Raw genomic sequence first — 12,747 nt, 5'->3', positions numbered from 1 at the left:
TGCGCTATTTGTCAAATCTATACAACATTTGCAATGATTTAGGTAGCAATGACACTTTTAACACCTGAGGAGGGAGGAGAGTGTCACTGACTTCCACTAGGCAACAAACACTACTAGAATGCGCGCGCTTTGCTATTGCAGATGTAAACTTTGATGGCGGTGTTCACGTTGCTTCTTGAATACAGTATGATTTAAAATCAACAATTAAACATTTCTCACACATTTTTAACAAAATATGAAATACTCCCAGGCCTTTAGTTATATTGCAAAAGTCCATCCTTCTTTCATTTTGTCCAGCAAGGTGATCAATTACACGTTCGTTGAAATCAGCGCTGGACAACAATTTCTTTCTGATTGAACACATGGCAAGGGCACTAGTCTATAAATAAACAAGGGACGACACAAAATAGGCCGACGAAAAATACGACCAAAAAGAACAAGGTGCCTGGACACAGAATTGGGAAAATTTTTCCCTATATTTCCCTTAAAAAAACGAGCACTGTTGATTAATTCAAAATTGTCTTATTGAATGTACACACAGCACTAAGTAACTTCTTAATCGGCAATTACGCACAATTAACTCCTCGAAAATGATGTCTGAACTCATTTCACCCCGTTCTTTCCAAGAGTCTTGCCGTTACTATAAGGACGACTCAAGGGAGATAGAAGTCGTGGTCCACTAATGCTGATTCAGCTGAGGGACGAATTTAAGGTCAGCAAAAGGACGTCACGGACCATCTCCTTGAGTCTAAGATTCATATGTGGTAAACACACGAGACGCCAACGGGTCGCATTTGGAATAACCGTGTCTTCGAAATCATTGCCATGATATAATAGAAAATAAGTTCTAGATCGTAAAAGAAGACGACTCGACTGAGCCACAGATGGGAGCTGTAAGGATTTCCGCACTGATATGAACTCTTCGAGGCCACTTAAATCAGACCCAAGTGGACATTTTCCGTCAGACAGCTACCGCTCTGCCGCTGAGGAATTAGGTGAACATGAACTAATACAACAAGGACGGCTAGAAAAATGATGAACCTACACACAAAAGGTGCATTGTACGCGGCACTTCATGACATTAATTGAATGACTCTATTTAAGGTCGCGCTTAACGATTTAAATCATACTTAATCCTTCACCCTATCACGCACGCAACTATTTCTTAAATTATAAATCAGTGGGGAATGTTAACTGATTTTTCCTAATACTGCAGTCTTTTGATAAATTTATCTGAAAAATAGGTACCGCATTTCTAATCATCGGGAAGGTATGAATACATTGTTAAGGCCTAAATATTATAATATTAGTTTCCCCAAGGTTCTTGAAATTCGTAGGTAATCATAACAGAACTGTGTCAAATACTCGAGAATAGTTTTCCTTCGTCAATACAGCCTTTAACTGGTTGGATTTTATGTGTTCCGGAATTCAAACACCAAAAAACGCAAGCATAATGGAATAATTTATTTACTGTAGCAATACCTACCAGTAATTAAAAATTAAAATCGTATAACTACACCCAGTACAGTGACCATTCTGATTCCGTAGGTCCCTTTTCTGTGGCAGCACCAAGTAGACGCCAGTTTATACGCCCGCCGGCCTGCGCAGCGATGTCAACTCACTTGTCGCTCTGCGCATTTTTGGACGACATCCCAAGACTTCCATAAGACACAACGTTAGACGCGTCATAGCACCAGCGGCCCCCACCACTACCACTCTCCATATAACTGCATGGGGATGGATTGGGACGTTCTGGCCAGCGCCCCACGGCTACAAATACGAACTTCTCGCGCTATTTCTTTTCGTGTTTTTCCAACACTTTCGATGTATGGGACTGAAAAAACGCTTTGATTAATCAGATGTATAATTATAAATTAATGGATATTTATTTTTTTTACTTTTTCAAATATTTTGGAGGGGCGGCGTCCGAGAGTCCTTATGGGCAAACCGCCACTGCATAATTTGTTGGGATGTGCGAGTAGCACTTTTTGACCTCGAGTCGAGTTGAAAATTACTCGAGAGTATCGAGTCGAGTCTGATAATTTCTGAACCAGGCAATACAGCAATGCATACTACAATGTATTCTACTCCAATTTCCTATTCTGAATGCTTAGCCTAATGCAGCGGTTCCCAAACTTTTTCTTTCCGCGACCCATTTTAGCTCATTCTTTTTAGCCGCGACCCCCTAAAAATGGTCGTCCAAGTTTAAGTACGTTGTTCACCATATTATTAGTACCTCGCGACCCCTTTCCGAACGGCCTACGACCCCCTTGGAGGTCGCGACCCCCACTTTGGGAACCGCTGGCCTAATGTAAGAAGGAAAATATAATGAGGATTGTTGATGTTACTGCCAGAAGTAGGAGATGAATGAAAATTAATGTGTCTTTAACAGTTCCATAGGCACAATTGAAATGAATTAACCTCAAGCAATTTGTTGACAATTTAAGTCATATACGTATCCAAACTACATAGGAGAGACAATTTTCATAGCTATAGTAAAGATTACATACTACGTATATGTATCTTGTAATATTTGGCCCTTCCAAATTCTCAAGCAGAAAAACAAACTGTTCCACATGCTCAGCCAGCAGGTTTTGACGTCTCCATGTTACAGTATTACTTACTGCAGAAAATTGCCTTTTGTTACACACTTGCGCAACTGGGCAAGTACTTTCCTATCAAAATTGCAAGATTTCTGAACCTTTGGAATTTTTATTAAAAATGATATCAACGATTTTTATGGATCTTGAATCTTCATGGAATTCAAGTGGACGAAGGGAACGAACTATAGAACTTAGCTTTAGTTCTGTAGGATCATAAATTTTTCTATATTTCTCACGTTGCGTAATAAACCTTAAAAATTCTTGTTTTTCAATTTCAAGAAAGAAACTAAAAGCAAAGCAATAATTGTTGAGGTTCCGTAATGAAAGATCGACTTATCTCAACATGAATTTATTTGTTGCTTCTTCGCAGCGCAGAACAAGACAAGACTCATACAGGGAATAATCACGATAAAAACCCAGTCAGCCAAAAAAAACAAAAGAGCAATGAAAAACGTAAAACAAGTCAAATCAGCAATTGAAAACTTTTACATTTTCTACAACAATAATAAAAAAGGCTAAAACATGGTATTACTTTTGACGTGAATACTCTTTCCGTGTGACCCACCTCGGCAAGGGTGGAAAGGAAAAATGGGTATTGGTTGTTGCCTTTCGTGGAAACAGTTAATTTTTCTAACGCTTAAGCATACTGACTTAATATCTTCACTCTACTTCAATACCCGAGCCATATTTCTTATGCGTGGGATGGTTCCAAAAAATATCCAATCCTTAGTATTTTCACTCAAGTAATGCGTTAAATGGTGTCAAGTCGATCTATACATAATCCTTATTAACATCCTAACTTTAGTTTTTTAGGTCAACGAAGACGATATTCCGTGCCTTAAATGACGATTTTAAAGAATAAAGTTTCAAAAAACTTGAAAAATCGACCTAAGTTACCGAGCCTCAGTGTCCCGCGGCGAGAAGCTCAGCATTGACGCGCGATCGAAACATCGCTCTCATTTCCTTCGTCGCAAACGTTCTTTTTATCAAGATATCTGCGTTGTACTCTTCAGAAATCTCTACTTTATGTTGTAGTTCATATTTTCCTAGTTATATTTTTCGTAAACGAAAGTAATGTTACTTTATGTCAAATTTCGCGTGAAAAACGGATCGGCCGTTTTGCGTTGTAAAACCAGACAGATGAGAGCCTAAATCTTCAAAAGTCATTGAAAGTATAGGCAAAACACCAGGTTAAAGGAATATTGCGTTTTTTGTTCTATAAAAGTCATGCCACAGCAACACCACCTGGATAAATTCAAAGATTTTCGAGGAAAAACGAGATCGCTCGTGGTTTTGAAAAATTCGTCATGTTTGGGACACTGTATCTCACTAAAGGGTCTTATTTATATTAAATGGCATATAAATCTATAACTGGTAATAATGTATGAGTATTTACGCGAAGTTTCAAGTCTATGCCTCAAATAAGGTCATTTTGGACTTTAGTCTAGCTTTTTCCGATTTCCGACCGGTGTGCGTCGGGTCGGAAGACGATCGGCCGCCGCGACTGACGTAGGTAAAGGTATTCGGCGCCCACGTCGACAACTATAGTGTATACAGCAAGCTGAAACTACCAGTCCAAGGCATTAGAATGATTTCCAGATTTAAAAACTGTATTACTACATGACAGCGCTTCCTGTCGGCAGATTGCTGGACCTACTAGCCTCGAAAGCTCTGTAACCGTAACTAATCAACTGGACTTTCGTAATGGTACTCGAAAAAATCGAGTCGAGTATCAACTACTCGACTCGAATTTTCGAACTCGCACATCCCTAATAATTTGTTATATATCTACATAGTACAGGTGTTAACCTATAGATGACCACAAACTGAGAATTGTGAGGATGAGTACATATCAAAAAGAACATATTTTTAAGTTTGGAGATAAAAAACTCCATGAATACACCAATTTAAAAAAAGTACAAAAAAGCTTTTAGCTGTCAGCTGAAAACAAATCCTCAAAGAGATCAAAATAAACACAGAACCCAGCAGGATAAAAACAATATAGATGCACATATGAAATGATCTTCCCTAATCCAGAGGAAGATGACGCAGCCACTAAAAATTCAACGCAAATGGTGAGTGTTCTTTTAAACCTGTTACAGTGTTACGTTACAACATTAGTCTTGATGTATACCAATTACTTTTAAATACAAAAAAAGCATTAGCCACCAAAATGTAACGCAATCTCTGAAATCAATTGGCCAACCAGAAGGTTGAAGGAGTTTTTGCTTCTTCTTGGACATTGTTAATAGATTTCTTGATGAGAGCATAGCAAAGCAAGGTGGTGGGGGGATAGTTGGTAAACTTTTCTCACTCCTTTCGTTATTCTTAGAGTCAGGGGCGCAGCTAGGAATTAAGCCCAGGGGGCGGGAGAGTTATGTGCAACTAATAATGGGGTGTGCGAGAGTATGGAATACCAACCAGGATGAGTGGTAGATGCGAGATTAATAAATTGTGAAATTTTTAGATAAATGGTTCGAAATGGTGAGTTTTACGGCTTTCTGAGGGATATTTTATTAATCCTTACACTATTCTATAAGAAATATCAATCCAATTAAGTAAAATGGATTAAACTTAAAAATTTCTCTGCGTTCTAGGGGGGTTTTAACCCCCAAAACCCCCCCTCGCTGCGCCATTGCTTAGAGTGAGATGTGGTCATGAAAATCAAATGGGTACTGGATGAGATAGATCTACCTGTCTGGGTGGCCTGAGTGAGGTGGCTGATCCCGTTCTGAGTGGTATCCTGCCCCCAGGGGAGGCATTGGGCGTGGTCTGCGTGGAGAGTGGAGACGCCTCCGAGGCAGTGCTCGAGGCCCTGGGCCGCAGCAAGCGCGTTTGCCGACTGCCCGTCCTCCCATCCCCCCCATCAGACAACCTGAGAACAAAACAGAGAAAGAGAACCATGTATTAGCCAGGCAGGAACAAATACCACATCTAATAATAACCGAACAACTAAATATGAGGAGGTGAGAATGGGTACAAGTGATTTTCATTCAAAACCGAGTTAGGCGCAGAAATTGATAAAAGAAATATACTGAAACTTGGTGAGTGAGCCTCTTTTCTGTGCTGAGATCGAGCGGGAAATCTAACGAAAACTCTGTTTAGAAAAAGAAATCACTTGTAGCCCTTGGCTTCTCAGCTCCTCATGCATAGTGAGGCCAATTCAGACGCATGCCACAATATCTTTATTATACGTCTATCTGTCATACTGAATTATGGGATAAATCAATTGAATGCATGAGAGATTTTAAAAATGAAGAAGGTGCCTTAATGCTATTGGAGATAGGTCAATACTAATATTTTGTAAAAATCAAATAATTCTCATGCCTACGTTTTACTAATTTAATTTCGTATAACGAGGACTTGGGAATTATTATACACTAACACAAAACTAAAAAAGTTCTAACCCACCGGCAAACTCGAACTTCCAAGTCTGGTGGAGGGCTGAAAATTTTCACGAAATGCGTTCATTTACCCACATTCTAAAGCCCTGATGCTGTTAAAATACAATTTTCAAAACGTTGGTTAAACTGATTGATTTTTTCAATAACAATGCTGACCGATCTCCTATAGCATCAAGACACATTTTAATTTAAAAACGTCAAGAAATATTCATACTGAGATATTAACCTCTAAGGAGAAATTATATAATTTCACCATGCAAAGCATAAATATGACATAAAAACAGACGAAGCAGTAATGATGAGTAGCAGTATTATGCCAGCCAATAGACTTTGGTATGAAAACACAAGGCATTTATGGCATGGTGCAAATTTAGTTCATAGGTTTCATTCAAAAGAGATTCTGTCAGGAGTTGCATCCTTCTATCATATTTACAAATAAAAAATATCAGCTAATCTTAAACAGGTTGCTTTGACAAATCAGAATAAGTTCTCCATGCTAAGTACTTCTAAGGTACCTGAGTATCTATATAAATCGTTAAAATTTTACAACCATTATTAAAATATTGAACACTGAATCGGATTCAGCGACCTTTTCCAACCCACTGCACGACTAAAATTTCATCACAAAGTGAATCGCTTCACAAGAGTTTATTTAAAACCACCAAGAATCCTGCAGATACCTTCCCAGTACGAGATATCCTCCCACATTGATTCTAGATGAAAAAATAGCTTTCATTGTCACCCGTAACAAAAATCAAAAAAGCATACATTTAGCTCGTAGGTTGTCGTGAAAATTCGTAAAATTAGTTTGCACTTCTCGCCCCTGAACTTAGGCAACACTTCGTGCGTCACCGAATTCTCGAGCGTTATTTACATGGGGAGGTGTTCAAACAATCACGATATATCGATTAGATCGATTACGATACTATTACCGTTGCATTCAATATCAACCACCATGAAAATAATACATCCAAGGCTACGAGCATAGAATGTTTATTTTCTCCGTGGTGGAGGAGAATTTTTACGAACAATCCAATCATCTTTCTTTAGATGCGTCTCCACAGAATTTGAGCAGAAGTGTAACTCAGCACATGAAGCCATACTATTTATCCTCGGGTTCTTTTTGTGATGAAGGCATGCAACCTCTTTTTTTTTTAATCTTCAACTAGTTGAAAAGCAGATGTAGTGCAAGGGAAAAATAATGGTCACAACATCAAAAATTATTCATGAGAAGCCATGATGAGTTTTTTCTGCACCACATGCGAAACTGAAAGCAATTAGGTGAGAACCATACTACGCTGAGTGCCACGTGGGACAACGGGACTGCATAGAAGAAGATGAGTCCGTTGCTGCCACATTGGGCCCATTGTAATCGGTTTTCAAAATTTCCGAAGCGCAGGGATTAGTTGCTGAGCGATACATGTATTCTTAATATTTACTTCATGTGATACTTATCATTGCGAGGATCAGCATTGGAAAGTTATGATTTTTATAGATCACATCATCTCGAGTATAAATTTCGTTTAAAACCTTATTTACCCTTAAAAATCGGATTGATCATACCGTCAGCGGTGTCTTCGAATATATTGAGAATATATTCCTCGCGCCATGTATAGGCGTACCAAGAAAGGATTTTTATTAGAAACTATTTTTGGGGTAATTCTCACCCCATTAAATCATGTTAAGTTTTTGATTATTGCATAAGAATAGTATAGAATTCCTATCAGGATTTTTCTCTTTCGCATTTTTTAAATACTTCCACTTGAAATTGTAAGTGAAAATTTCTATCACTGCATGAGGAAAGAAATACTGTATCCAGTCACTTTGTTCAAATTTGCCAAACCGCCTATAAATGTCCTGCCCTTTAGTTAGGAGCAAGGAAGAGGAGAACAGCAGGAGCCCTGAGAAATAAAAATACGCTGCAGAGAATAAATTTAGGGTTAGCTGAATAAATGAAAAAGTGGCGAAGGGAAAAAAAGAACGACAATGACCCAGAAATGGTTTGCAAAGCAAGAAAACTTATGAAAGAGACAAGAAATTGGTGAAAAGAAACGTCGTAGCAGGAGAGAAGGGCGAGGAACTCTCAATATACGTTTTACAGGAAAGACACCGCTTACGTGAGATTGCAGAATGATTCATGAGTAGGAGAAAGAGAGTGAGAGAGGGAGAGAGAGGGGAATTTCCAATATAAGAATATTAAGTAGGTATAGCATAGGTTACGGGCAGAGGGGATTAAAGTCTACGTTTTGGGGGTCCATTGCTTCCAGAGGCGTCTTGGGGGTATGCATATTGGAATCTCGGCTACATTGCGTCTGAGGTCTTGAAATGACAGTTTAGACAAGTGACTTTTACATAGTCATAAATTATTTTTAAACATCGTTCTTTTTGTTAGCTGGAGAAATAAAAACTTTAATTGGAGATTAACTTTATAGATTACCATTTTCTCGATGTTTCCAGAAATTACGGGGGGGGGGAGGGGGCGGTTACCCCCTTAATCCGCCACTGGTTATGAGATAATTCTGCTTCTTCCTAAACTCAATGTAAATAACGAAAGATTTACTTTATAATTGCAATGCTGTATTGTAGTATTCACGAACCGTTGGGTAGCACCCGCTAATATTACAAGTCTTAATTCAGTTGATTCAGCCGCATGACCGCCGAGGCTGCCAATCGAAGGAGGATTATATAGCAGCAGGTGGAAGAAGAGCGACCACCCATCGAGTGAGTCACCGTGGAGGAGGAGAGGGTGCAGTTACCAAGGTTATATACGCCGCCAAGGGAGAGGCGGCCGCCGATAGTGCCAGAGCAGCACAAGGAAAAGCACAAGACGGACGACCGAAATAGCCGTGCTCAAGGGAGCGGGGAGGCGATGGACTCAATGGAGCGCGGCTACGATCTCACCACGACAAAGCGGAAGAGAAGCAAGCGATCAGAGGCCACGGATCCGTGCGGCAGGAGAAGGTCACGTCAGGCATCACGACACAATGCTAAGGGACATCGAAACTCGAAGGTAATCTATCTTTCGTAGACCTTGTTTGTGCGTCAACGGTATGGGTGGCCTCAGCAGCCTACTGCTACAATTAAAACTATTTTTGAGTAAAAGAAAATATGTATACCACCTCAGACAAATGATTTTTCAGGGCGAAATTAGGCCTTTGGGTACTTTTGCATACTTTACACCTGTGCGTAGAAATTCACTTGTTTCATTGACTGCGCAGGAATTACCTTGTTTCCTTCAGTACCTACTTCGGAAAGCCTCCGTCCTCTACAGCGACATAAAAGGGTTTTCTCATCTATTGTTGTGTTAACGAAGCATTCCGTCCTCTGCGATTTTCGAAACAGCTGTCTGTGATCGGAAATAGCACTGTTCAGTTTTTAGTTACATTTTTTAGTTACCCCCTCCTTCCGAAATCCCTGGAATCCCCAGAAATTCCTCCGAACTTACCCGCAGAACTTAGGTTTTTCGCGCAAAGGCCTTCGACTCAAAGGCTCGGAGACTCTAAGTCGCATATCTCTGTCTTCGAACCCCACCCTCCGAACTCTGCTCTCCGAACCGGCCATCAAACCGAACCAGCCATTCCTGGAGATCAATACTTATGCATATATAGCAAGTATAGCGGAGGAATACATGGATCTGGAAATCCAGGGGAAGTTGGTACTGAGCCATAAACTGCAGTTTGGTTTTCAAGTACTCCACTTTCACCAAACCAACACTCTATCTCCCTCCAAGACCTCATCCTACCATGTCTTTCCTCTCCCTGATTTCCAATGGTTTGCCTGAACTGTTGATCACACCACTGGGCTGCGTCTCCATCCAGCAGATAGAGGAGAGGAAACCTGGCGGTATGCTGTTCTCCCTCAACCCCAGCTCGGACGACGAGAACTGTTGGACCATTTGCCCCAATGCAATCCCAGAGAAGGATTCATCCAAGCCATGTCATCGAAAATACTCCTCCTTCCATGCATCAACAACACTCCCACCACAACGCAATTCGCATTAAATGTAACGCGCGCCAAGAAAGAAAAGTGTCAAGATATTAATGTAATCTATCTGTTAATAGAAAAAATTCTTCCCGGGTTCTGCAACGCGTTAATTTTTTCATGGCCGACGTTTCATTTACGACGTTCATAATTTCGAATGTTAACCTTTTCCATGAGTCATGATAGTTTTGAAGTTGGTGGTTTCAACTTAGGTTAGTGCGCAGCCACTCCCAGCTGTCTCGTTTTTATTCACCCCGAAGTCAGCATGGGATCATGGCGTAAAATATTTGCAGCACCACAGACGCTGACCTTAATATTCAACGGTTCTGCGGATTGAGAAAACAATGTTTTAAAAACGTTAGCTTCAACATGATATTTAACCACAGAAGGAATGCGACTTTAATAAAATCATCGTCACCTCGAGAGATTAGACGTTTCTGCGGATTGAGATTCCAAAACATTATCGTAAGCATTGGCATCGAACCACAGAGGAGAGTTCATTCCGCACCGTCACCTTGAAAAATTCTCCCTTTAATTCTCCGAAATCTCAGGAGCAAAAAAAATAGAGGGAAATGTCTCGTTGGAGTGGTCAAGCACAACGGAAGGGACGAACGGAACGGGAGGCCCTAAGAGCAGGGGCAGTGATAGGCCCCCCAACCAGCGTCCCTTTCGCAACTGTTGCGGGCAAGAATGAAAGACCACAAAAACCACACGGCCACCGTCTTTTTGACTTCAAAACCACGAGGCGAAAATAAACCAAAGGGTTTTACCTGCATGGCGAATAAGAACACAGGGAACCCAAAGCTTTAGAAATGAGACGGAACGGAGTAGTTTGGCGGGATCGTGGAATGATTTGCCGAGCGTCCGGTCGTTTCCAATCCTCGTGTTGTATGCGGTGAAAGGAAAAGAGGAAGGATTGGCGGCAAAGCTCTCGTGCGAGTCAGTCGAGCAGATGAAGCGGGGGAAGTGCGAATGGGCACTCTAAGAGAACGGCGGTGAGTGGTACGAGCGGAGGAAATTATGAAGAGATAGGATAATTAGCGGTGAATGGGACAGGGATATGGAAAGCGATGGGATAAAGGACGGGGGGAAAGCACTGATATTACATAATAGGCACGAACATGAAGAGTCAGTCAAAACAAGGGAAGCCATCATAACACTAAAACATATTCATCAAGTGGACTACAGACTAGGAGGCGTCTCCTACAAGCTTGATTTAAGCTATCATTCGCTCTCCTTTTAATCCCTTTTAAATGATTTTCGCAGCAATAAGCGCTTAGCGATTCATTTATTCTCCTTATTTGCAAAATACTGCTCGCACTTCCGAGGAATAGAATTGAAAAGTTTTCAATTGGATAGACTATGAAATCTCGGTCAAAAATTTCGGGCGCTAATTTTTTTCCGTGTTCCAGTGACATTAAGATCGTTCTCACGTCAGCGTCGCGAGTGGCGGCTTTAATAAACCCTTTTAAATGCACGGTGGGTGGCAGCATATTTAGCAGCCGACCGGAGATCCTGTGTTCATTAATTTTGTAGCGCGTCAGTCAGTTATTAATTATCCATTTTGTTCTTATCTCTCGCAAGTTTAGAGCTTTAGATATATGTCCTATTGGTCACGCTTACAAAAGTGGCGCTAAACAAGGTAAAAACCAGAGATTTTACCAAACCATGGTAAAAACACACAATTTCCCTCGATAGTACACCGTGAAGAGCCTGACTAGTTGCAAAGCCGCCAACAGGCCTACTCGTCCGATAACGTGGTATTTGTGATGCAATTCTTGGCTTCACTTGGGGAGAGAGTATCGCCATTCCGTCTTCAGATGTTTTGGATTGTGCGAGCGATCAGATTCGAGAGGGCCCTTGAGGGCTCCCCCCAGTTCGGCAGTGACGTCGGAACGCAGGGATAATTAGTGCGCAATACGCATAACGTAATTGCGCTCTAATTATGGCGGGGAATTCGCACGCCTTGGCGGGTGCAGTCGCGTGTATCGGCGAATTATTGATTCGAAGCATAAAGAGAGAGGCCTATTGATGACGTTTCAAGAACATGGAAATAAATTTAATCGGAGCACAGGAGAAGGGAAGGAAAGATATCATGATTCATTTTTTAATTTGACAATGTGCTCAGGCAGCGGAACAAGCCACGGTGATCCTCGACGTGCGATACAACACAAAAGCGAAGTTCCATAATCACGAAACTGATTTCTCCAGCGACACTAATAAAAACCACGAACACATTTGGGAAGACGACTAAAAAATCAAGACCCTGCCAAGACCCCTTCCCCCCCCCCCCCCCCGACTTTACCAGATGATTTTTGAAACAGTTTCATGGCTCATATATCACAAAATATTCATCTCTATCGGTGGTAAAAAATATGGTTAGAACATATTCATCTAAAAACAAATGAAGGTAAACATCGATAATTAACTGATTTTAACATTTAATTGGCATTTAATTGAATGGCAGGTTGGTAATCGGGATTCAAGTATCAAATATATGCCCATGCATTGAGGGATGATAAAATATGTGAATGGAACAGCAAAGGCATATTGTTCCAGGCATTTTCTTCTAATTTCCCTGACATTTACCGGACACAATATAATTCCATGACTTTCCAGGTTTTGCAGAACACTGGCCACCCAGACATAATACAAAAATCAACAGAGTGGCAGAGATGTGCTCCATCATAAACATGAAGAACGGTGGTAGTACAATTTAAAGCACTAAACGAAGATTGGATAACCTTAGCAAGTTAATT

General features: G+C 40.7%; 1 protein-coding gene across 4 annotated transcripts in view; it reads right to left on the bottom strand.

Annotated features, from left to right (window-relative positions):
• The window catches only part of LOC124160748, a 327,883-nt gene that overhangs the window by 20,713 nt on the left and 294,423 nt on the right, over window positions 1-12,747 (bottom strand). For all 4 annotated transcript variants that reach the window (XM_046536756.1, XM_046536759.1, XM_046536757.1 and 1 more), the window contains one exon: window positions 5,298-5,478. In XM_046536756.1, coding sequence (XP_046392712.1) covers window positions 5,298-5,478 — 181 coding nt within the window. The remainder of the gene's footprint in view (window positions 1-5,297; window positions 5,479-12,747) is intronic.

This window comes from Ischnura elegans, chromosome 6 (assembly GCF_921293095.1).
Source record: "Ischnura elegans chromosome 6, ioIscEleg1.1, whole genome shotgun sequence".
Taxonomy (NCBI): Eukaryota; Metazoa; Arthropoda; class Insecta; order Odonata; family Coenagrionidae; genus Ischnura; species Ischnura elegans.
The sequence above is the reverse complement of the archived record's forward strand: the minus strand, read 5'-3'. Positions and strand labels throughout refer to the sequence as shown.